General features: G+C 38.7%; 1 protein-coding gene across 3 annotated transcripts in view; it reads left to right on the top strand.

The window, feature by feature from the left end:
• Nucleotides 1-22,697, top strand: part of LOC139766625 (uncharacterized) — a 43,983-nt gene extending 21,286 nt beyond the window's left edge. For all 3 annotated transcript variants that reach the window (XM_071695492.1, XM_071695493.1, XM_071695494.1), the window contains exon 6: nucleotides 4,846-22,697. In XM_071695492.1, the coding sequence (XP_071551593.1) occupies nucleotides 4,846-5,094 (249 nt within the window). In that variant the 3' untranslated portion in view covers nucleotides 5,095-22,697. The remainder of the gene's footprint in view (nucleotides 1-4,845) is intronic.
• Nucleotides 22,698-26,941: the final 4,244 nt, after the last annotated feature.

The following is a 26,941-nucleotide window of genomic DNA, read 5'->3' as shown; positions in this document are numbered from 1 at the left end:
CACCTCACACCACATATTGTCCTCAAACATCTCATTTCCAGCACATCCACCCTCCTGCGCACAACTCTATCCATAGCCCACGCCTCGCAACCATACATCATTGTTGGAACCACTATTCCTTCAAACATAGCCATTTTTGCTTTCGGAGATAATGTTCTCGACTTCCACACATTCTTCAAGGCTCCCAGGATTTTCGCCCCCTCCCCCACCTTATGATCCACTTCCGCTTCCATGGTTCCATCCGCTGCCAGGTCCACTCCCAGATATCTAAAACACTTTACTTCCTCCAGTTTTTCTCCATTCAAACTTACCTCCCAATTGACTTGACCCTCAACCCCACTGTACCTAATTACCTTGCTCTTATTCACATTTACTCTTAACTTTCTTCTTTCACACACTTTACCAAACTCAGTCACCAGCTTCTGCAGTTTCTCACATGAATCAGCCACCAGCGCTGTATCATAAGCGAACAACAACTGACTCACTTCTTAAGCTCTCTCATCCCCAACAGACTTCATACTTGCCCCTCTTTCCAAAACTCTTGCATTTGCATTCACCTCCCTAACAACCCCATCCATAAACAAATTAAACAGCCATGGAGACATCACACACCCCTGCCGCAAACTTACATTCACTGAGAACCAATCACTTTCCTCTCTTCCTACACGTACACATGCCTTACATCCTCGATAAAAACTTTTCACTGCTTCTAACAACTTGCCTCCCACACCATATATTCTTAATACCTGGGTATGTTTGAAGGAATAGTGGCTCCAACAATGTTGTATGGTTGCGAGGCGTGGGCTATGGATAGAGTTGTGCGCAGGAGGATGGATGTGCTGGAAATGAGATGTTTGAGGACAATGTGTGGTGTGAGGTGGTTTGATCGAGTAAGTAACGGAAGGGTAAGAGAGATGTGTGGAAATAAAAAGAGCGTGGTTGAGAGAGCAGAAGAGGGTGTTTTGAAATGGTTTGGGCACATGGAGAGAATGAGTGAGGAAAGATTGACCAAGAGGATATATGTGTCGGAGGTGGAGGGAACGAGAAGTGGGAGACCAAATTGGAGGTGGAAAGATGGAGTGAAAAAGATTTTGTGTGATCGGGGCCTGAACATGCAGGAGGGTGAAAGGAGGGCAAGGAATAGAGTGAATTGGATCGATGTGGTATACCGGGGTTGACGTGCTGTCAATGGATTGAATCGTGGCATGTGAAGCGTCTGGGGTAAACCATGGAAAGCTGTGTAGGTATGTATATTTTGCGTGTGTGGACGTATGTATATACATGTGTATGGGGTGGGTTGGGCCATTTCTTTCGTCTGTTTCCTTGCGCTACCTCGCAAATGGGGGAGACAGCGACAAAAAAAAATATATATATATATATATATATATATATATATATATATATATATATATATATATACTAGAGGGGACGGGAGCGGGGGGCCAGAAATCCTCCCCTCGTATTTTTTTTTTTTTTTTTTTTTTTTTTTTTAAATGGGAAACAGAAGAAGGAGTCACGCGGGGAGTGCTCATACTCCTCGAAGGCTCAGATTGGGGTGCCTAAATGTGTGTGGATGTAACCAAGATGTGAAAAAAGGAGAGATAGGTAGTATGTTTGAGGAAAGGAACCTGGATGTTTTGGCTTTGAGTGAAACGAAGCTCAAGGGTTAAGGGGAAGAGTGGTTTGGGAATGTCTTGGGAGTAAAGTCAGGGGTTAGTGAGAGGACAAGAGCAAGGGAAGGAGTAGCAGTACTCCTGAAACAGGAGTTGTGGGAGTACGTGATAGAATGTAAGAAAGTAAATTCCCGATTAATATGGGTAAAACTGAAAGTTGATGGAGAGAGATGGGTGATTATTGGTGCGTATGCACCTGGGCATGAGAAGAAAGATCATGAGAGGCAAGTGTTTTGGGAGCAGCTGAATGAGTGTGTTAGTGGTTTTGATGCATGAGACCAGGTTATAGTGATGGGTGATTTGAATGCTAAGGTGAGTAATGTGGCAGTTGAGGGAATAATTGGTGTACATGGGGTGTTCAGTGTTGTAAATGGAAAAGGTGAAGAGCTTGTAGATTTATGTGCTGAAAAAGGACTGATGATTGGGAATACCTGGTTTAAAAAGCGAGATATACATAAGTACACTTATGTAAGTAGGAGAGATGGCCAGAGAGCGTTATTGGATTACGTGTTAATTGACAGGCGCGCGAAAGAGAGACTTTTGGATGTTAATGTGCTGAGAGGTGCAACTGGAGGGATGTCTGATCATTATCTTGTGGAGGCTAAGGTGAAGATTTGTATGGGTTTTCAGAAAAGAAGAGTGAATGTTGGGGTGAAGAGGGTGGTGAGAGTAAGTGAGCTTGGGAAGGAGACTTGTGTGAGGAAGTACCAGGAGAGACTGAGTACAGAATGGAAAAAGGTGAGAACAATGGAAGTAAGGGGAGTGGGGGAGGAATGGGATGTATTTAGGGAATCAGTGATGGATTGCGCAAAAGATGCCTGTGGCATGAGAAGAGTGGGAGGTGGGTTGATTAGAAAGGGTAGTGAGTGGTGGGATGAAGAAGTAAGAGTATTAGTGAAAGAGAAGAGAGAGGCATTTGGACGATTTTTGCAGGGAAAAAATGCAGTTGAGTGGGAGACGTATAAAAGAAAGAGACAGGAGGTCAAGAGAAAGGTGCAAGAGGTGAAAAAAAGGGCAAATGAGAGTTGGGGTGAGAGAGTATCATTAAATTTTAGGGAGAATAAAAAGATGTTCTGGAAGGAGGTAAATAAGGTGCGTAAGACAAGGGAGCAAATGGGAACTTCAGTGAAGGGCGCAAATGGGGAGGTGATAACAAGTAGTGGTGATGTGAGAAGGAGATGGAGTGAGTATTTTGAAGGTTTGTTGAATGTGTTTGATGATAGAGTGGCAGATATAGGGTGTTTTGGTCGAGGTGGTGTGCAAAGTGAGAGGGTTAGGGAAAATGATTTGGTAAACAGAGAAGAGGTAGTAAAAGCTTTGCGGAAGATGAAAGCCGGCAAGGCAGCAGGTTTGGATGGTATTGCAGTGGAATTTATTAATCTTCTCTGTATCGTTCCAATTTTAGTATATGTACTGTCTGTTGTGGATGAGAGGGCTTAGGAAGTGAGTCAGTTGTTGTTCGCTAATGATGCAGAGCTGGTGGCTGATTCGGATGAGAAACTGCAGAAGCTAGTGACTGAGTTTGGTAAAGTGTGTGAAAGAAGAAAGCTGAGAGTAAATGTGAATAAGAGCATGGTTATTAAATACAGTAGGGTTGAGGGACAAGTCAATTGGGAGGTAAGTTTGAATGGAGAAAAACTGGAGGAAGTGAAGTGTTTTAGATATCTAGGAGTGGATTTGGCAGTGGATGGAACCATGGAAGCAGAAGTGAATCATAGGGTGGGGAAGGGGGCGAAAGTTCTGGAAGCGTTGAAAAATGTGTGGAAGATGAGAACATTATCTCCGAAAGCAAAAATGGGTATGTTTGAAGGAATAGAGTTTCCAACAGTGTTATATGGTTGCAAGGCATGAGCTATAGATAAGGTTGTGTGGAGGAGGGTGGATATGTTGGAAATGAGATGTGTGAGGACAATATGTGGTGTGAGGTGGTTTGATCGAGTAAGTAATGTAAGGGTAAGATTAGATGTGTGGTAATAAAAAGAGTGAGGTTGAGAGAGCAGAAGAGGGCGTATTGAAATGGTTTGGTCACATGGAGAGAATGAGTGAGGAAAGATTGACCAAGAGGATATAAGTGTCAGATGTGGAGGGAACGAGAAAGTGGGAGACCAAATTGGAGGTGGCAGGATGGAGTGGAAAAGATTTTGAGCGATCGGGGCCTGAACATGCAGGAGGGTGCAAGGCGCGCAAGGAATAGAGTGAATTGGAATGATGTGGTGTACCTGGGGTCGACGTGCTGTCAATGGATTGAACCTGGGCATGTGAAGCGTCTGGGGTAAACCATGGAAAGTTTTGTGGGGCCTGGATGTGGAAAGGGATCTGTGGTTTCGGTGCATTATACATGACAGCTAGAGACTGAGTGTGAACGAATGAGGCCTTTATTGTCTTTTCCTAGTGCTACCTCGCTTGCATGTGGGGGGAGGGGGTTGTCATTTCATGTGTGGTGGGGTGGCGACGGGAATGAATGAAGGCAGCAAGTATGAATTGTGTACATGTGTATATATGTATATGTCCCTGTATGTATATATATGTATATGTTGAAATGTATAGGTATGTATATGTGCATGTGTGGACGTTTATGTATATACATATGTGTGTGGGTGGGTTGGGCCTTTCTTTCATCTGTTTCCTTGCGCTTCCTCGCTAAAGCGGGAGACAGCGATAAAGTATAATAAAAAAAAAGATATATACATTATATATGGCATAGTCTGCAGTTTTTTATTGACAGCAGGAATGCTTTCCAACATGGAGATACTGCTTAATCTTGCTAAGAGGAAATAGCAGCTGTGAGTTGTATGTATACATGAATATTCTATTCAGATTACTTGTGACCGAGATTTTAGAAGAAAATCCTATCTGATATAATTTTGACTTAGTTAATGGCATTGTGAGGTTTTATAGTGATTTTTGCATATCAGTCTTGTTTCTAGTTTACTAGTGCCTCTTATGTATGACCTTTTCTCATAGGGTCTGTGGCATACTAATTTTTCTACTTCTTTAGTTATTGACAGATGAACAAAAAAAATAGGAAATATATAGTTAAACTGAGGATGTTTTCAGCCCTGCAGGACCTCCATATGGGATATGCTTCTATTGTTCCTTCTTTTACTTGATGCAGGGTTAATGTATAGTCTTTCAGAATTCATTCCCATGAAATTATTCATCTTCATTTCAGAACATAGAAAGTAATGAGTCTGCAGAGATGCACTTGGAGCGTGTATATTGTGGCCACATATACCACAACAAATGCCTCGACACATACATCAAAACTCCACCTTTCCAAGGAGGCAAGAATTGCCACACGTGCGGGTTAAAGATTTATCATGATAAGTGGAAACTAACTCCTGAGACAGTTGAAGCTAGGTGGGCACACAAACAGGCAAAACAGAGAGAGTTAGATGAAGTTGTTGACTTTCTTAGCTAATGTTTGTGTGTACTGAAATTATGTTTTTCGCCTTAATGTATAGACATTTTTCTTTGGGCTGTATCCTTATCATAGATTTTGTTTTACAAGAGCAGCATTGGATGAGCAAGGTGTTTTGAATTCATCCATTTGTAGTGAGCTTCATAACTTTCACAAGAATGAAGTTAGCAGTGGGAGTTTTGTGTCTTGTTGTGGGTCACCCTTGTTAATCATCATGGTCTCAAACATGTGCTGTATATCCCGATTTAGGTTAAGGATTCTAAATTAAAGAAATAATGATTTACAAAGAACCTGTTATGTTGTACTCAATAGGAGGGTAACAAGGAGGAAAATATAAAACTTGTGAAAATGTTAATGATTATGTATGGACCTCTATTTAAATGAGAAATCTTGTATAACATCTAAAATCTTGCTCATTCATAGCAATTGGTATACCATGTATAATTAATGAAGACAGCTCAGTTAATGGGATGACATAGGCTCGCATGCTATAGAGAAGAGAACATTTTATCATAAAGTCTGCTTTGTTGACATGTGAGAATTGAGAAAAGATAATAGCCAAAATGTTATTGCTATAGATTGTAGATAAGAAAGAAAACAAATGTAGGATGTAATGCAGGATCAATATTGAGTTGTTTTGGATAATCATTGATACTGACAATGTGAGTATTAGGATCATCCAAATTTGTAGAAATTTGGGGCATGAGGTGGTTATTGATAAGAATCAAGAGCAATGAGAGCCTTGTGTTCAGTATAGTCTTATTATTCTGTGCCTCTAAGATTAATTTATTGAGAGTAACCTGTGAAACTTGATAGTTAAAGAATGAAAAAGTTTTAGGATGTAAGCTTGTTAAAGCAGTGATTCAAGAAGATATAATTGATAAAGTCCTTAGGCACAGAAAAATTAAGTATTGAATAAGATTATGAAATGGAACATTCTACTAATAAGAGAAATATGTGAGATGCATGACAGTTTGGGTAACCTGTATTTGCATAAGAATTTTCATAGCAAACCCTGCTGATGAAATCACTTATTAGTTATCATAAGGAACTAGAATGCTTTAATGTAAACCTCATATAGTCTGTGCAGTTACTCTTTATGGAATAGAGATACAAGGTATTTTATTTTTTTTTTTTTATACTTTTTTTGTTATTTCGCGGAGATGATGGGTAATTTGAGTGTGAAGGTACTCACCATTTGAATTTATATTTGGAGACATGAAAGGTTCACTAAGGTGAGCAGAATTGGTGAACAGCTTGTGGAGTTGTGTACTGAAATAAGATCTGGTGATTGAAAATACCTGGTTTAAAAAGGACAAAAGTAAGTATACATGGGTGAATAAGAAAGATGGTAAGCATACATTATTAGATTATGTACTCAATGATTACCTTGCAGAAGAAACTCATTTGTGAATGTGGTGAGAGGTACAGCTGGTGGGATGTCTTGTCATTACCTGATGGAACCAAAGGTTGATGTTTGTCAAGGTTCTTGGAGAAATAGTATGGGTGTGAAGGCGGGTTGCGAAAGTAAGTGAGCTTGGAAAAGAGACTCTTGTGAAGTAATCCCAGGGGAGATTGATTGTAGAATGAAGAAAAGTGAGAGCAAACAAAGGAAGGGGAGTGGGGTGAGAAATGGGAGATATTCAGGGAAGCAGTGCTGGAATGTGAGAAAAGTGTGTGTGATGCATAAGATTGAAGGTGGGCAGGTGAGAGAGGCTGGTGAATGATGGGTTGATGAAGAAAGGTTGCAGGTGAAAGAGAAAAGACAAATGTATTGGTAATACTTGCAGGGTAAGAGTGCAATGGATTGGGATTTGTACATGAGAAAGCAACAGGAGGTCAAGAGGAAGATGCAGGGGCTGAAAAAGAAAGCAAGTGAGCAAGTGTCAGCAACCTTAAGAGAGGATAAGAAAATGTTATGGAAGGAGGTTGATAGTGTGAGAACATGAGAACAAATTGAAACATCGATAAAGGTGACAAATAGGGAAGTTGTAACAGGCAGCAATGAAGTGAAAAGGGAATGAAATTGATATTTTGAAGGACTGTTAAATGTGCTTTATGATAGGGTGGCAGATGTAGAGTTTTTGGGCTGGGGAGGCATCCAAAGTTAGGTTCATGGCAGGTGCTTCTGTAAAAAGGAAAGAGGTGATGAAAGCCATGTACAAGATGAAATGTAGCAGGTTGGCTGGAGTAGATGTTATTGCAGTTGAATTTTTTAAGGAAACAAGTGACTGTGTTGTTGATTCTTTTTCGGATTTTCGGGGTATGTATGGATTATGTTGAGGTCCCAGGGGAGTGTTAGAATTCATATATAGTGCCATTGCATAAGGGCAAGAAGGTCAAAGGTGAGTGTTTGGATTACAGAGATATAAGTTTGTTGGCACCTGGTAAGTTGTGTGGAAAAGTTGTGAATGAGAGGGTGGCAGAATACTGAGAGCATCAGACTGATGAGGAATAATGTTCCAGGAATGGTAGAGGATGTTTTCTCTGAAGAATGTGTGTGGAAAATACTTAAGGAAACAGGAGAATTTTTACATGGTGTCAATGGATCTCGAAAAAGCAAAGGTTAGGGGGGCAAAGGCTGTTGGAGCATTGAGAAGCTGGAAAGAGAGGTTACTATCAGGAAAGGCAAAAATGTGTATGTTTGAAGGTGTAGTAGTTCCAGTGTTGTAGAATGGATGTGAGGCATGGACTATAAACAGAACTCTCAGCCATACATTTTTGCCGTAATTTTTGTGTGTTTTAGAGATGAATATGGCAGTATGATTTTTCTTTGTAAAACACTTTATTTTTTTAAATTCTGTCCGTATGTTCATGTATTGTACATATACTGTTTATGTAATGTATGGGAAGTTCACAGGGGTGCACTGCTCAATATGTAGTATATGTTCTCATCGCACATACAAGTACTAATGCAGTGTACAAAATAGCAGGTGGACTTTGGACAATTTCCAACCATTTCATGGAAATGACCACAGATTGTTGAATAGTCAGTCTTACTGTCCGATCACATCTTTAGCTTGTGTGACCAGGCTAGACTTACTCCTAGGCCAGGCCCTCCTGAGGCTTCAAAAAGTCATGCAAAATTGTCATGTATAGAAGTGGATAAGAATTTACTAGTTCCCTTCCATCTATTGCTGTTCTTCAAAGTAGTAAAATTTGATTAATTTATTAAGATATTCTAGCAATGACAGATGAAGAGTAGCAATGAAAGTTATGCTTGAAAAATCAAATCCTCAGTACATAAGTTACATCATCAGTTTATTTGGGCCTTGTCCATTAATTAGCAGGATGAATTGAACTACTATGCATAAACCCAATCCATTCCTTCAAAATTTAGTGCAGCTAATCGATAACAAGCTAGTGAAAATGTTCATATTACCATTATGAATGCCAATCATGTCTGTGTAAAACATTTAAAAAGTGATATAATAAGGAAAATCAATTAGACAGTGACCAATTCATGATAGAATGGTTTGAAGAGATCAAAATGTTACAGTCATTTCCCACATGGGAAAACTTGGTCCTCAAGTTTTGATGTTTTGGCTTGCTGCTGTTTGGATCACATGTCATGCTATGCATCATCTAGCAGGTCAACTTCGAGCTAGAGAAGAGCGAAGTCACTTCATCATGGCATTGATTTCAATACAAAGTCAAGCAGGAAGAAGCAGACTTTTTGGTCGGAATGCACCAGGAGGTGGCCTTGCTTTGTGCAGTTGACAAAGGATGAATTTGCTGCACGGCATCAAGTTTGTGCTTCGGATTTTAGCATTGCACACGGAGGAGCGAATGCCATTTAGACTAGATGTTTTGTTGGTTTTTAAGTGAGCAATTTTGGACTATCTACATGTAGATAAACAAATTAGATAACAGCTTCAGCATTGGACATCACAATTTCCTTTATTGAAAGTGCAGCTTGTATTGCACATGGTTGTAAGTTTTGTTTGCAAAATTCCTTTATTTTATTCAGAATTCCTTATTATTGCCATGTGTTCCTACTTTTGATTTACAAGGTTGGCAGCTCTGTACAGATGAGAATGTACAGAAGAGGGTGAATGTGTTGGAAATTAAATGTTTGAGGGTAATATGTTCTGTGAGGAGGGTTGATTGAATAAGTGATGATGTGGTAAGAGATAGGTTTTGAAATAGTATAGTTGAGCTAAAAAAGGTTGCGCTGAGATGGTTTGAACAAATGGAGAGAATGATTGAGGAGAAGTTGATAAAGAGAATATATGTTTCAGAAGTGGAGAGGATAAGGAAATGGAAAATGGAATGAATTAGATTTTGAGTGCCCAGAACTTGAAAATGCAGTTGGGTGAAGGCACACATGGGATAGAGTGAATTGAAGTGATGTGGTGTGCAGGAGGTGACATGCTGTCATTATACAGCACTCATAAGAAGCAACTTGGGAACCAGGGAAAGCTCTGACGGGCCTTATGGAGGATGGAGGCTGTGGTTTTGGTGCTTTACACATGACAGCTAGAGAATGGTTGAGCAAATGAGGTCTGTTCTTCATGTGTTCCTACCATACTAACATGGAAAATGGTACACAGGTATGAAAAAAAAATTGATTCATGAAGATTGTGGATAGAGCTTATGAAATTGATAATATTTTACTTTATTTTATTGCCTTTCTATTAACATAATCAAGAAGCTTTCAATAAGATTTTTTGTTGTTATGCTTGATTACAACTAGTTTTGATTTTGTACCAGGAAGATTGATTGACAGCTGTTTCACTTTTAGTTGGTAATTTCTCTCCATTTTAAGATATATTTGTAGCTGCCTAGATAATTTTGATGGCCAGTTTCACGTAGCAGAACTAGTTTTCACTTATTAATGCTATAGCTTCTGTGTATTTTATCTCTTTAGCCTTTTTAGTGGAAGCTCATTATTTAGTGATTAGGATCCAAGCAGCCATGCATACATCCATATTTTCTGTTGCAGTTTTCTTGCAAGCAGGTTTAATATACAAGCCAGGTTTTTAAAGACAGCTACACATTAGCATGCACGGATTTACATCAAAATAACAATAAATGAAAGTGCATCAGTAATTATGCAGCTTTAATGAAGTTGGTAATTAAAGAATTCAATGGTTTCAGTGAAATTTAGACAGGGAATTTTAATGTGATTGGTTGTTGTAAGTTTGTTGTGGCTGGAGTAAAAAATTGTCTCCTTATGATGGGCATAGTTAGCAAAGTTTGAGGTACAAAAGAATAAGAGCCATTTAACAGCCACAGTTGCTGAAATCCAACTTATCATAGACATTTAAACCTTAGCATGATTGTAAGCATATGACCTGTAACCCCTTAATTCCTCCAGATGTAAATTGATGCAAGTTAGACTTAAATACAGACGTAGATTTTGCATCTCTGTTTCAAGGTCTTCTGCTGGACCAGAGTTGTTGCCGTGTTGGGAGTGCATAATGATTTCTTCATGCAGTTACTCACCCTCTATGCATCCCAGTGATAGCACATTTTCATGAATTTTTGAGGAAAGAAATTGAGCAGCTTTTAACTAGATTTATAGGACTAGGCAGGTGATGATCCTGAATATACTTGATGATGATAATCTGTCTTTGGATCATGTTGTATGGGTTGGTTTTGCTTCTGTAGGTTTGATGACCATACTTGAGAAACAAATTTTATTTTAGCCATATAAGTGTGTGCTGATTTTTTTCACTTTTTTGCACAGTACAGGGAGAGGGTTCTATACTCTTGGGGTCCCGTCTCCTGAACATTCTGTGCCATTAAGTAGCCTTTTAAACCTTTGTAAACTGCCAGCATTCACCATCTCATTGATTAATTTATTCCAACCAACCACCAGTCTTACATAAATTAGTAGTTTTTAACATCCTTTCTAACTTGTTTTTTGCCCAGTTTTTTCTCATGGCCTCAGATTACTTGGGTTCTGCATGTCATGAAGAGTTGTTTTTAGGTGTGTGATGTGATTACTTATTTTAACTGTATGAGGAGGGAGTTCTACACACCTGTGGGACCGTCTCTTTAACATTCTCTACTATGATACATCTTCTTGAATCTATGTATGGTGTCTGCATGAAGCATGTTCTCAGTCATTCTGCCCCATTTTTCCACCACTCTTATACTGTCAAAGTACTTCACATCTTTTTAACAAGATTTTTGTTTATTTCATGTTATATCCTGTGGTTGCTTTGTCCCTTACATATCAAAGAACTGTTCACTGTCCACATCATCACTTGCTCTTAAAATCTTAAAAGGTTTTGATTAGATCACCTCCTCACTCTTCCCCCTTCCCAGGTGGGCAGATTTAAAGCATTTAGTCTTTCCCTGTAATATAACTCTCTTAGTCCTAGTACCATCTTTGATATCCTCTTCTGGACTTTCTCTGTTAGCTCTTTGTGCTTTTTTGGCTGTGGTGACCAAATTTGAGAAGCATATTCTAGTTTTGGCATTATGTAGGATATGAACAGCTTGCTAAATATTTCATTATCCATATACTTGAAATCAGTTTTTATATTCACCAGCAGACAGTTTGTCTTTTGTCTTTACTATTCTCCAAATATGGGATTCTGGTGACTGGTTAAGAATGACATTGACTCTCAGATTCTTCTCACACACAGAATCCTGAGGCTTATTACCTACTACATGATAATCATATGAAGACTTTCTTTTACTGTGTCCCATTCTTATTACTTTACTCACATTTCCATGGGTTGAATTTCGTCAGCTGCATATCAGACCAACTTCGGGGCCTCTTTAAGTCTCCTTGTATGCTGATGCAATCCTTTGGGCTTTTCACTTCCCTCATAATTTTTGCATCATATGCAAACATATCCAGGTAGGACCTCTAGGCAAAGCATTCTCATAGATAAAGAAGACTAATGGCCCTAAAACGGAACCATAAGGCACTCCATTGGTGACTGACCCATTTGGAGAAGGCTCCTCTGATATGTCCTTTGTTCCCTTTTACTAAGATCCATCAGAGGAGTCTCTCCCTTATTCCTGCATGTTATACCATCTTTGTAATCTGACTCCCATGCATTGCAGTGTTAAATGCTATCTGGCACTCAAGATTTAAACAATCTATCCAGCCTATCCTTTTGTTTAAGACAGAGTTCACTCTCTCATAGAAATCTAAAAGGTTCATTATACATGACCTCCTAAAGCTGTTTTGTCTCTTAGTTAATTTTTCCTTAGTAGAAAGTCATCTGTTTGCTTTCTGATTGATTTTTCCTGCACCTAACAGAACACCTTTATTAAGGAGACTGGTCCATACTTCACTACCTCTTGGTCTCCTTTCTAAGATAGATGGGTATGAAGTTTGCTCTTTTCCACTTATCAGTCTAATACTCTTATGTTATTAAAGTACTCCTGACTAGTTCAAGACTAAAGGTTGTGATCAAGTCACTTTCTTTCTGTGAGCCTGTCTGTCTGTACATGAGTTTGTATGCTGAGGTATAACAGACAGTATCCTAAGCATTCTTGACTTTCCATGAAACATCAGTTTTGCTGATAGCCATAATTGACAAAGAATTTCATTATTCATTATTCATTGACTTGTGCTGTCCTAATCTTGTCCACGATAATTTTGTTTATTGCCAGGCCTTGCTGTATCCTTTCTCCCCTGTAGCTGGTGCCCTTTTGCTAGCTCTCCCTCCTCTTCCCAGTATACCGTCTCCTGATTAGCTTCTCCCTCTCAGTAGATTTATGGCAAGTGTCGCACTATACATTATACTATTATTTTGTTTTCTAAATCATGTTTTAACAATGTTTAATGCTGTATTTTGTGATTCAAAATAAGATTTTTAAATGTAACTAAGTTTTAATATCAAAACTACATTTTGTCTTTTTTATTATATAATAGAAATTTAATTACTCAGTAACTATAACTGGACAACTTACTCAACTGGGTGGGGTCTAGTCCCAGTTGATCTAGATAAGAGGGATTTCACTGTAATAAAAGTTTGTGGAAAAAATCCATATGAAAGTATTATGAAGGATAAAAGTTATGATAAAAGGCAGCATATGAGGGAGTATGTAAAGACAAGAATAAGTGGAGACTTTTGTCGTGGCCACTCCCTTGATGGAAGTTCCCAGAGGGAATGGACATCAGAGATATAGGTAGGTAAAAGGCAGCATATGGGCTGTTGTAATAGACTGATTTTGTAGAACTCAACATTATACAGGCAAAAACACCTGAATCAAGGCCATATGAGTTGAAAGGAAAGGTAAGATTGTGATGAAAATAATATAAAAGAGATTATTTTGTGTTTCTCCAATGTTTGTAGACCTTTCTCTTAAAGATGGACAGATTATACAAAGGAAAAACAAAAGGAGAATTCCTGAGCTTTGCTGTTCAGTTCTCATTTGTTAGGTGTGTATAAAGTTACATTAGGGATGGAGAAAACATTTATTTATTATTAATGATGCATATGTTTAGAAACACATTACTGTATATAGAATTATCCTTAGAATGCTTTTGAGTAGTCAGATGACAAAGTTTGAAAGGAAGAACAAATATTAGAGAGATGGGAATTATAAGAGTAAACTTGTTCACAGAAAATTTTCCATAGGTATTTAGGTGTCGTGTTTTGAAACGGGAATGAAACTTGTTACTGTTCCTTTGATTTAGAATTGATTAGCTCCAGTATATTTAATGGTTAGTAAGTGATTTTAAAGGTGTTTTTTAATAAAAGCTTGAGGTTATTTCTGTTCAGTCTGTTTAGTCCTGATAAGGCTCTGTTATTTTGTTAAATCTTGTGAAAAGTATTGGTATGTTTTGGGTCATTCTGGGTTTTTGAGGTTCTGATAAAATTTCCCCTCATTGTTTGAAAGGTTACTTTCCCATTTAGTGGGAGACTTTTAATGATTTGAATTTTTAAGATCTGAATGATATCACACCAATATTGATATATTGATTTAAGTAGATATTGACATTAGTTCTGCATTATTTTATGATTTCATCACTAACTCAAATGCATTAACATAAATGTGAAAATGTGTATTAGTTCTTTTGAAACCCCAGCAATTTGATATCGTTTTGTGCTTTTAATGGTGGGAAGAAGCATCATTGTGGATTTTTTTTTTTTTTTTTCTTTGTCGCTGTCTCCCGCGTTTGCGAGGTAGCGCAAGGAAACAGACGAAAGAAATGGCCCAACCCACCCCCATACACATGTATATACATACGTCCACACACGCAGATATACATACCTACACAGCTTTCCATGGTTTACCCCAGACGCTTCACATGCCCTGATTCAATCCACTGACAGCACGTCAACCTCGGTATACCACATCGATCCAATTCACTCTATTCCTTGCCCTCCTTTCACCCTCCTGCATGTTCAGGCCCCGATCACACAAAATCTTTTTCACTCCATCTTTCCACCTCCAATTTGGTCTCCCACTTCTCCTCGTTCCCTCCACCTCCGACACATATATCCTCTTGGTCAATCTTTCCTCACTCATTCTCTCCATGTGCCCAAACCATTTCAAAACACCCTCTTCTGCTCTCTCAACCATGCTCTTTTTATTTCCACACATCTCTCTTATCCTTACGTTACTTACTCGATCAAACCACCTCACACCACACATTGTCCTCAAACATCTCATTTCCAGCACATCCATCCTCCTGCGCACAACTCTATCCATAGCCCATGCCTCGCAACCATACAACATTGTTGGAACCACTATTCCTTCAAACATACCCATTTTTGCTTTCCGAGATAATGTTCTCGACTTCCAGACATTCTTCAAGGCTCCCAGGATTTTCGCCCCCTCCCCCACCCTATGATCCACTTCCGCTTCCATGGTTCCATCCGCTGCCAGATCCACTCCCAGATATCTAAAACACTTTACTTCCTCCAGTTTTTCTCCATTCAAACTTACCTCCCAATTGACTTGACCCTCAACCTCATTGTGGATATATGGACTATTATTTATTAGTAGTCAGACCACTTTTTTGATAATACAGGTGATGTCATGGTATGATGGCATCATACCAGTCCTCCAGCTTAACCCTTTCACTGAAGACCTCAAATTTCATGCACCTGGCATTTTGCTCTGGGTCTTGACTTTTACCCCCTCATAACTTTTTAAACTTGGCACTGTTAAGGGGCTTAGTTACCCAATGGATGACAGCAGGGGAATAAACTCCAGTATTGTTTACACTGAGCATTTTATTCCAAATGTCATTAATTTCATGCAGATAGTTATTTTTTTCATACATATTCACCTTTTCCTGCAGTAGTTGGGTAGTGTCCAGAACAGATGACTGAGCCTAAGAGAGAAAAATCTTCACTTGGCCCCCTCTTTGTTCCTTCTTTTGGAAAATAAAATAAGAAGGGAAGATTTCCAGCCTCTCACTCCCACACTTTAGTTGCCTTCTGCGACATGCAGGAAATACTGAGGTAGAATTCTTTCTTCCTTACTTCAGAGATAGAATGTTATTTATATGAACTGATTTTCCTACTAGTTTATTTTATTTATGTTTACTGTAGGACCAATTCTGGTGTTACTCAGTACTTTCTAAGGGCTTCTGCAGCTCAATGCTGCTCTGTCTCCAGTTGCAGGGAAACGTAGGTATTGGAGTGAGAACTTCTTTGACGAGACAATGTTATTTGTATAAGGACATTCGTTTATAATTACCTCAGAATCAATTTCTATGAAGGAGTCTTGGTCTTATTGAGTACCCTTACAAAGGCTCCTGAAGCCTAAGGCTGCACCACTTCCAGGAGCAGGGAAATGTAGACTCCGTAGACTCCTTTGGAGTGACACATTCTTTAACGAGATTGTACTCCCATTGATACAACTTCACCAAAGGTGACTTTTCACTGAAGCAAGTGAAGCCAGGCAATATCAGTTAGGAAATATGTATTAGTTGATATAATTCCATGAGCTGTTAAGGGAGGTGTTATTAGACTGCCAGCTCTAGGAATACCATAAGTGAAAAATTACCTTTGGCAGGGCTGTATCACTGGGAGTACAGTCTTGTCAAAGAACGTGTCACTCCAAAGGAGTGTACATTTCCCTGCTCCTGGAAGTAGTGCAGCCTTAGGCTGCAGGAGCCTTTGCAAAGGTACTGAATAACACCAGGACTCCTTAATAGGAATTGATTCTGAGGTAATTATAAATAAATATGTCCTTATACAAATAACATTCTATCAATGTAACCCAAAAATGTAAAAGCATACACATACCTCTGGCATCACTGAGAAGTTGATGTCACATCCTCTTTGAAGTCCTTACAATGGAGGTTTATCCAAGGGCATATGAGTAAGTTCTATCTTTTATAATCTAGGAGAAATACTCTACTGCCATAGTAGAAATAAGAAATATTTTTTTACTGTACTCTTTCATCCCTCCCACTTGCAATGAGGGAATGGGACTTGTCCCAAGTTTGCATTGACAGGGTTTAGAACTTTTGTTTCATTTCAAAGACAAGTTATTCAAGTAGGATGTTACTTACAATGAAATACATAAAACTGGTCATTTTGGCTTTTTAAAGACTGAGATGTGCAGCTTTCTTTCATAGACGTGCTCTCCAATATATGGAAAATTATAGGATCAAACTTAGATTATATGTGTTATTAGGATTCAGAATTAACTTTAGACAGTTTTAGTTTATCTGTCTGTCTGTCTGTCTCAGGAGGTAGTTCCATCTAAACAGTTGGAGGGTTAGTGATGGTCACGAGCCAGTGCTTTTGTGAGTACCAAATTCCCCTCATTGGCCTAGGGTGGTGTGTTTCCTTTCTGTCACACCCACACATTGGTTGTTGGCATTTAGTCCATAAACACACATTGTCTTCATCTCACATATAACATTTTATAGCACAAAACTCACATGACTTGTTATATTTAACTGAACCTTTTAGCACAATCTCATTGTTAGTACTCATGGATAGGTTTATCTCTCTCTCTTTGGAAATTAAGTTAGTTATGGGAATAAAGCCTAGAAATTGATAGGTAAGGTGATTTTATTAGAAAAACAGTAAGGTTAATGATAAAAAAAAGTGTTAGTCAATAATAATGATGAAATTTCAGTCAGGATGAAAATTTTAAACAAAACATAAGGGAAAATGTCAACATGGGTTGAAATGGTATTTATTTATTTATTATACTGTGTCTCTGTCTCCCGTGTTAGCAAGGTAGCATAAGGAAATAGACGAATGACCCAATTCACCTACAATCACATATATATACATACATGTCCACACAAGCACATATACATACCTATACATTTCAACGTTATTTTATTTATTATACTTTGTTGCTGTCTCCCGCATTAGCGAGGTAGCGCAAGGAAACAGACGAAAGAATGGCCCAACCCACCCACATACACATGTATATACATACTCATCCACACATGCACATATACATACCTATACATTTCAATGTATACATATATATACACACACAGACATATACATATATACACATGTACATATTTCATACTTGCTGCCTTATTCATTCCCGTCGCCACCCCACCACACATGAAATGACAACCCCATCCCCCTGATCGATCAAAATCTTTTTCACTCCATCCATTCACCTCCAATTTGGTCTCCCACTTCTCCTCATTCCCTCCACCTCTGACATATATCCTCTTTGTCTATCTTTCCTCACTCATTCTCTCCATGTGACCAAACCATTTCAATACACCCTCTTCTGCTCTCTCAACCACACTCTTTTTATTTATTTCCACACATCTCTCTTACCCTTTCATTACTTACTCGATCAAACCACCTCACACTACATATTGTTCTCACTGTTCCTTCAAACATACCCATTTTTGCTCTCTGATATAATGTTCTTGCCTTCCACACATTTTCAATGCTCCCAAAACTTTCATCCCCTCCCCCACCCTGTGACTCACTTCCACTTCCATGGTTCCATCCGCTGCCAAATCCACTCCCAGATATCTAAAACACTTCACTTCCTCCAGTTTTTCTCCATTCAAACTTACCACCTCCTAATTGACTTGTCCCTTAACCCTGCTGTGCCTAATAACCTTGCTCTTATTCACATTTACTCTCAGCTTTCTTCTTTCCCACACTTTACCAAACTCAGTCACCAGCTTCTGCAGTTTCTCACCTGAATTAGTGAACAACAACTGACTCACTTCCCAAGCCCTCTCATCCACAACAGACAGCATACTTGCCCCTCTCTCCAAAACTCTTGCATACACCTCCCTAACAACTCCATCCATAAACAAATTAAACAACCATGGAGACATCACGCACCCCTGCTGCAAACTGACATTCACAGAACCAATCACTTTCCTCTTCTTACTTGCACACATGCCTTACATCCTGGATAAAAACTTTTCACTGCTTCTAGCAACTTGCCTCCCACACTATTTACTCTTATTACCTTCCACTGAGCATCTCTATCAACACTATCATATGCCTCCTCCAGATCCATAAATGCTACATACAAATCATTTGTTTTTCTAAGTATTTCTCACATACATTTTTCAAAGTAAACACCTGATCCACACATCCTCTACCACTTCTGAAACCACTCCGCTCTTCTCCAATCTGATGCTCTGTACATGCTTTCACCCTCTCAATCAATACCCTCCCATATGATTTTCCAGGAATACTCAACAAGCTTATACCTCTGTAATTTGAACACAAACCTTGATCCCCTTTGCCTTTGTACAATGGCACTATGCATGCATTCCGCAAATCCTCAGGCACTTCACCATGAAACATACATACATTGAATATCTTGATCATTATCTTGTGGAGGCAAAGATGGAGGTTTGTAGAGGTTTTCAGAAAAGAAGAGGGAATGTTGGAGTGAAGAGAGTGGTGAGAGTAAGTGAGCTTGGGAAGGAGACTTGTGTGAGGAAGTACCAGGAGAGACTGAGTGCAGAATGGAAAAAGGTGAGAGAAAGGGATGTAAGGGGATTGGGGGAGGAATGGGATGTATTTAGGGAAGCAGTGAGGATTTGCGCAAAAGATGCTGGTGGCATGAGAAGTGTGGGAGTAGGCAGATTAGAAAGGGTAGTAAGTGGTGGGATGAAGAAGTAAGATTATTAGTGGAAGAGAAGAGAGAGGCATTTGGACAATTTTTTAAGGAAATAGTGCAAATGACTGGGAGATGTATAAAGAAAGAGGCAGGAGGTCCAGAGAAAGGGGCAAGAGGTGAAAAGAGGGCAAATGAGAGTTGGGGTGAAAGAGTATCATTAAATTTTAGGGAGAATAAAAAGATGTTTTGGAAGGAGGTAAATAAAGTGCATAAGACAAGAGAACAGATGGAAACATCAGTGAAGGGCCTAATGGGGAGGTAATAACTAGTAGTGGTGATATGAGAAGGAGATGGAGTGAGTATTTTGAAGGTTTGTTGAATGTGTTAGATGATAGATTGGCAGATATAGGGTCTTTTGGTCTAGATGGTGTGTGAAGTGAGAGGGTCAGGGAGAATGATTTGGGAAACAGAGAAGAGATAATGAAAGCTTTGCGGAAGATGAAAGCCGGCAAGGTGGCGGGTTTGGATGGTATTGCAGTGGAATTTATTAAAAAAGTGGGTGACTGTGTTGTTGACTGGTTGGTGAGGACATTTCACCGTATACATATATATACATACACAGACATATACACATATACACATGTACACATGTACATAATTCATACTTGCTGCCTTTATTCCATCCCGTTGCCACCCCACCGCACATGATATGACACCCCTCCCCCGCACGCGTCCGAGGTAGTGCTAAGAAAAGACAGCAAAGGCCACATTCGTTCATACTCAGTCTTTAGCTGTCATATATAATGCACTGAAACTACAGCTTCCTTTCCACATCCAGGCCCCACATAACTTTCCATGGTTTACCCCATACGCTTCACATGCTCTTTTCAATCCATTGACAGCACGTTGACCCCAGTATACCACATCGTTCTAATTCACTCTATTTCTTGCACACCTTTCACCCTCCTGCATGTTCAGGCCCCGATCGCTCAAAATCTTTTTCACTCCGTCCTTCCACCTCCAATTTGGTCTCCCACTTCTCCTCATCCCGTCCACCTCTGAAATGGTATGATTGATATAATTATTGATGCGTTATTAATTTCTGTATATGGTAATTAAGTTACTAGACTGACAGAATGTGGTAGGAAATGAAAATTGAACAGATGATAAGCTAATTGATTAATGCAAACAGTTTTTAGGAAATCAGTATGGATTCATAAGATTACTGAGCATCTTGAAGAACATGCATTCCCACAAATATATCAAAGAAGGACTAGCTTTATGCTTTTCTTATGCAAAAAACTGAAAACTGTCCTAGTACATATAGGAAATGTTAAATGTGGTATATAGTGAGTAGAGATATAATTCCAGAAACAAAGTGTGTAGTGTGTGGACAAGGAAACATGGCTGTGAAGTAGAAGAAATATATGAAGAGTATGGATATTTATGGCAGTGTTATACATGCTTACAAAGGAAAGAGACGGACGAGGAATATACAGTTATTTTGTCTTCTAGAATACCATTGAACATACCAAAAATTAATTGAACAAAAGTATATAACAGCCCACCCTGAAAGCTAGAATTCTATTCAGTATACTGCCCAGAGAAATAAAGAATGTACAGAAAGTCTACAAATCATTTAAAAGAATGCTTGAAATGTTGAAACTAGTCTCAAATGAAACAAGGACAGATAATCATGTAATGAAGGTGGCAGCTGAGAAGAAGTCTTATTAATCAAGCAAAATGTGCTGTGAATGCTTCATGTTATCCCTGCCATTTTGGCTAAATATTGCCTTGGGGGTACTCTCTCACTCTCATGGTAAAGTCCATCTCATTTAGGTAGGTACCCTTTTCCGTTCTGTCTCTCTCACACCCCTTGTGTGTTGGGTAAGGGATAAGTTTGTGGTATGCACAACTTCCATCCTTCCCATTCACATTGTTATAATATTTAGCTCACTTCTCAGACTTATTTTTACGAATTCAGGGCAAAAGGTCTTAGAGACGTAGGATTCAAAGGGATGTTAAGAAACCCAGTACATAACTTCAGAAATATTGATTAGATTTATTGGATAAACTCCAGAGTATTAGAGTTTATGTTCCTGCAGTTATTTGCAAGATAAATTGCAGGATTTTTTTCTAAGCCCTCTAGTATTTAGTTCCTTACAGTAAAGCATGGTTGGATGGGGAAGCAGTTAACCAGTAAGAGTGAAGCAAGAGCTGCTTTTGTATACTGTGTTTAAACTCTATGGGACATATTTAAGAAGAATGATAAAAATGGTTATTGGGTATTATAGTTTTATTGATATGGTCTTTATAATTTAAATTCTGTTACTGTTGACCATCAGTTTTGTCTCTTTCTTTGCCTTTTTTAGACCATTGTCTCATTGATGTACATGGAATGGGATAGTAGCATCATGGATATGGCTAATTAGAATTAAGTCACAACATGGCAAATTTGAATTCTTTCCAGCTACAGTATTAGAAAACATGCTAATGGAGTTTTTAAAACTTACTGTCCTGTACTTAGTGTATTAATGTTCGTATTATAAAGGAAAATGATGCTGAAGATAATGTTCATTATATGATTGGAATGTTTCTGTTGGTTCACAAAAGATTGTTTCAGACACTTGTAAATAACATAAGAATTTTAGCATTACTTTAATTCATCTGAAGGGTGCCCAAACAAACAGTGATTGAGCCAGATAGGGTTACAGGTTTGAGAATGATGGTTTGACATAACTCATCCTTGTTCCAAGTAGTTTGGAATAGGTTATGAGAATTAGGAATAATATTAGAATTTCCTTTAAATGATAAATCATAAATATTCAGTCAAAGGATTTGCAGATAGAACCCTAGAATTTTAATGCAACATGTTCTCTGAGTTGTGTCCTAGTTTAATGAGAGAAAAAACACAGGATTCTGGCAAAAATACTCTGTTATTGTCTAAACTGTGCAAAATAGATGCATGAGACATTTATGTTTCTAATTTGTATTAACATTTGCCCTAGATATTTTGTGCACCTTCAGTCATGGTTCACATGATTAGATGTGCATTGGCTTTAAATATGAAGGTATATTTATCTTTCACTTGTCTCGTGAATATTAGATTGAAAATATATTGATATTAACTTTTGAGTATTGGTGTATGGAGGAGTAAAGTTGCTTTGATCTTTAGTGATTATGTTTCTTTGATGAACAGGTATTTAAATGCTTACTTGTTTTACAGAAGAAAAAATTATTGCCTGAATCTAAGGTAGAAAAATGAAGCTGATATAAATTTCTGTTTTGGATTATCTAGTATATTCTTGAATTTTTTTTCTAAAAGTGAAACTTTTGTTTTATGAGGGTTTTAGGATTTTATAACTGGATTTTTAGACAAAACTAATTTCAGATCTTTATGATTAATTTCTTGGTTTTAAGTAGGCTGTAGTTTTAAATTTCAATACTTTTCCAACAAGCCTTAGATAACAAAATATATACTTAGTATGCTCTCATACTGTGGGCATATTTGTTGTAGTTCTCTTCTGCGAAGAGGTTTAAGTGTTCTAAATGCGACAATTTTTCTGTACTTGATAAGCATTAATTGCTGAACTTCATCTTTGTATGGTTGTTTTGCTGAAGAAAAATTGAGAATGATTTTATATTAGGTATGTTGGAGTTTTACTAATCCTTAAAGTCGTATTATTTTGAGTATTTAAACAAATGCCATAAGCTTAAAATGAAATAGAGATGTACTGTTTGAATACAAGAAATCCTTGCAGTATTTGAAAAATCTTTGAACTTCCAAAATCCATTGTCAAGCATATTTAGGATCACTGCCAACTTGGAGCATGAGTTTTGGGTAAATATTTTAAGTAAACATGAGGGGGGAGGGGGATGTTATTCCATGTGTGGCGAGGTGGCGATGGGAATGAATAATAGGCAGACAGTGTGAATTGTGTGCATGTGTATATATGTATGTGTCTGTGTGTATATATATGTGTACATTGAGATGTATGGGTATGTATATTTGCGTGTGTGGACGTGTATGTATATACATGTGTATGGGGGTGGGTTGGGCCATTTCTTTCATCTGTTTCCTTGCGCTACCTCGCAAACGCGAGAGACAGCGACAAAGCAAAAAAAAAAAAAAAAAAAAAATTTAGTAAATCATAATTGTTTTATTATTTATTTATATTTATTATACTTGATCATTATTTCCCCCGTCAGTGAGGTAGTGCCAGAAAACAGATGAAGAATGGCCCATCCACTCATATACACACATAATATGCATAAACACCCATTTATATATATTTATTATGCTTTGTCGCTGTCTCCCGCATTAGCGAGGTAGCGCAAGGAAACAGATGAAAGAAATGGCCCAACCCACCCCCAAACACATGTATATACATACACGTCCACACACGCAAATATACATACCCATACATCTCAATGTACACATATATATACACACAGACACATACATGTCCACACACCCACACACGTACACACACACATACACATACCTATACATTTCAATGTATACCTATATATACATACACAAACATATACATATATACACATGTACATAATCTATAGGTAGTAAAAGCTTTGCGGAAGATGAAAGCCGGCAAGGCAGCAGGTTTGGATGGTATTGCAGTGGAATTTATTAAAAAAGGGGGTGACTGTATTGTTGACTGGTTGGTAAGGTTATTTAATGTATGTATGACTCATGGTGAGGTGCCTGAGGATTGGCGGAATGCATGCATAGTGCCATTGTACAAAGGCAAAGGGGATAAGAGTGAGTGCTCAAATTACAGAGGTATAAGTTTGTTGAGTATTCCTGGTAAATTATATGGGAGGGTATTGATTGAGAGGGTGAAGGCATGTACAGAGCATCAGATTGGGGAAGAGCAGTGTGGTTTCAGAAGTGGTAGAGGATGTGTGGATCAGGTGTTTGCTTTGAAGAATGTATGTGAGAAATACTTAGAAAAGCAAATGGATTTGTATGTAGCATTTATGGATCTGGAGAAGGCATATGATAGAGTTGATAGAGATGCTCTGCAGAAGGTATTAAGAATATATGGTGTGGGAGGCAAGTTGTTAGAAGCAGTGAAAAGTTTTTATGGAGGATGTAAGGCATGTGTACGTGTAGGAAGAGAGGAAAGTGATTGGTTCTCAGTGAATGTAGGTTTGTGGCAGGGGTGTGTGATGTCTCCATGGTTGTTTAATTTGTTTATGGATGGGGTTGTTAGGGAGGTGAATGCAAGAGTTTTGGAAAGAGGGGCAAGTATGAAGTTTGTTGGGGATGAGAGAGCTTGGGAAGTGAGTCAGTTGTTGTTCGCTGATGATACAGCGCTGGTGGCTGATTCAAGTGAGAAACTGCAGATGCTGGTGACTGAGTTTGGTAAAGTGTGTGAAAGAAGAAAGTTAAGAGTAAATGTGAATAAGAGCAAGGTTATCAGGTACAGTAGGGTTGAGGGTCAAGTCAATTGGGAGGTAAGTTTGAATGGAGAAAAACTGGAGGAAGTAAAGTGTTTTAGATATCTGGGAGTGGATCTGGCAGCGGATGGAACCATGGAAGCGGAAGTGAATCATAGGGTGGGGGAGGGGGCGAAAATCCTGGGAGCCTTGAAGAATGTGTGGAAGTCGAGAACATTATCTCTGAAAGCAAAAATGGGTATGTTTGAAGGAATAGTGGTTCCAACAATGTTGTATGGTTGCGAGGTGTGGGCTATGGACAGAGTTGTGGGCAGGAGGGTGGATGTGCTGGAAATGAGATGTTTGAGGACAATGTGTGGTGTGAGGTGGTTTGATCGAGTAAGTAACGTAAGGGTAAGAGAGATGTGTGGAAATAAAAAGAGCATGGTTGAGAGAGCAGAAGAGGGTGTTTTGAAATGGTTTGGGCACATGGAGAGAATGAGTGAGGAAAGATTGACCAAGAGGATATATGTGTCGGAGGTGGAGGGAACGAGGAGAAGTGGGAGACCAAATTGGAGGTGGAAAGATGGAGTGAAAAAGATTTTGTGTGATCGGGGCCTGAACATGCAGGAGGGTGAAAGGAGGGCAAGGAATAGAGTGAATTGGATCAATGTGGTATACCGGGGTTGACGTGCTGTCAGTGGATTGAATCAGGGCATGTGAAGCGTCTGGGGTAAACCATGGAAAGTTGTGTAGGGCCTGGATGTGGAAAGGGAGCTGTGGTTTCGGGCATTATTGCATGACAGCTAGAGACTGAGTGTGAACGAATGGGGCCTTTGTTGTCTTTTCCTAGTGCTACCTCGCACACATGAGGGGGGAGGGGGATGGTATTCCATGTGTGGCGAGGTGGCGATGGGAATGAATAAAGGCAGACAGTGTGAATTGTGTGCATGGGTATATATGTATGTGTCTGTGTGTGTATATATATATGTGTACATTGAGATGTATAGGTATGTATATTTTGCGTGTGTGGACGTGTATGTATATACATTGTGTATGGGGGTGGGTTGGGCTATTTCTTTTGTCTGTTTCCCTGCGCTACCTCACAAACGCGGGAGACAGCGACAAAGCAAAATAAAAAAGAAAAAAAATAACAATCTATACTTGCTGCCTTTATTCATACACCCATACACTCATATATACACACATATATATATGTACACATACACATAAAAGTACATATATACACGCATACATATTCTTATTTACCTTCATCCATTCCAAGGGCCACCCCACCCCACAGGAAACAGCATCGCTACCTCCCTGCTTCAGCGAGGTAGCACTAGAAAAACAGACAAAAAGGCCACATTCATTCATGCTCAGTCTCTAACTTTCATACGTAATTGTTTTATGTGTATTAGTATATTTTTATGTTGGGGTTATTGACCTCTGCCTGCTCAAGGTTATGCCACAAGTGAAAATCCATCTTTGGCAAGGCTGTATCGTTGGGATTACAGTCACATCAAAGAATTCCTCACTCCAAAAGAGTTTACATTTTCTTGCTGCTAAAAGTACTACAGCCTTAGGCTGCAGGAGACTTTAGAAAGGGTGACGGTGACACTGGAACTCTCTTAAAGAATTGCATTCTGAAGTTATAAATAGAAGAGGTATGTATATTTCAATAAGTAATGTTTAAACCTGCATTTAGGGAAATAAAACCTGTTATGGTTACAATTTGTTCAAACCACAATATGTGGCCCATATATTTCTGAAAATATAAAAGAATTCCATGGCTGAACTTTGCTTAGTCCTAGGAACTGTACTTTCAGTATTGTACCTATACAGAAATCTCTCTTTCATGCTTGTTAACTATTTTCTGCATTAGCAAGGTAGTTCTAGGAACAGGCAAAGGTATCAAATAGGTATTTTGAAGAACTATAGTGTGTTCAATGATAGGGTGATAGTCGGAGGAAGTTTTGGATACCGAGGTAAGCAAAGTGAAAGCGTAATGCTGAAAGCCTTGTGTAAGATAAAGTATGGCAAAGTGGCTGGAGCAGAGGGGATTTGCAGTTAGACATACATATTTCTTAAGAAAGGAATTGATTGCGTTGTTGATTATTCTGTTGAAATTTTCTGTGTATCTATGGTTTGTGGTGAGTTGCCATCAGATTGGCAGAATGCGTGTAAAGTGTCACTTTATAATGGCAAGGGGAACAAAAGTGAATGTTCAAATTACAGAGTTATAGGTTTGTTGAGTTTACCTGGTAAGTTTTATGTGAGAGTGGTGATTTGACATGGGAGGTGGCATGCACAGAGCAGTATTCTTTATTCACTGTCCCATTATTCATCAGTATTTCTGGAAGTTATTGTCTTCTAGTCTCCTTTTCTCATTAACCAGTTCCTCAAAACTTTATTCGAACATGCTATTCCTCTCTTTCCACATCCTGGTCTTAGAATTTTTACGGTGACCCCTGTGGCAACATTTACTAATGCA

The sequence above is a fragment of the Panulirus ornatus genome, chromosome 58, assembly GCF_036320965.1.
Source record: "Panulirus ornatus isolate Po-2019 chromosome 58, ASM3632096v1, whole genome shotgun sequence".
Lineage (NCBI taxonomy): Eukaryota > Metazoa > Arthropoda > Malacostraca > Decapoda > Palinuridae > Panulirus > Panulirus ornatus.
The sequence above is the reverse complement of the archived record's forward strand: the minus strand, read 5'-3'. Positions and strand labels throughout refer to the sequence as shown.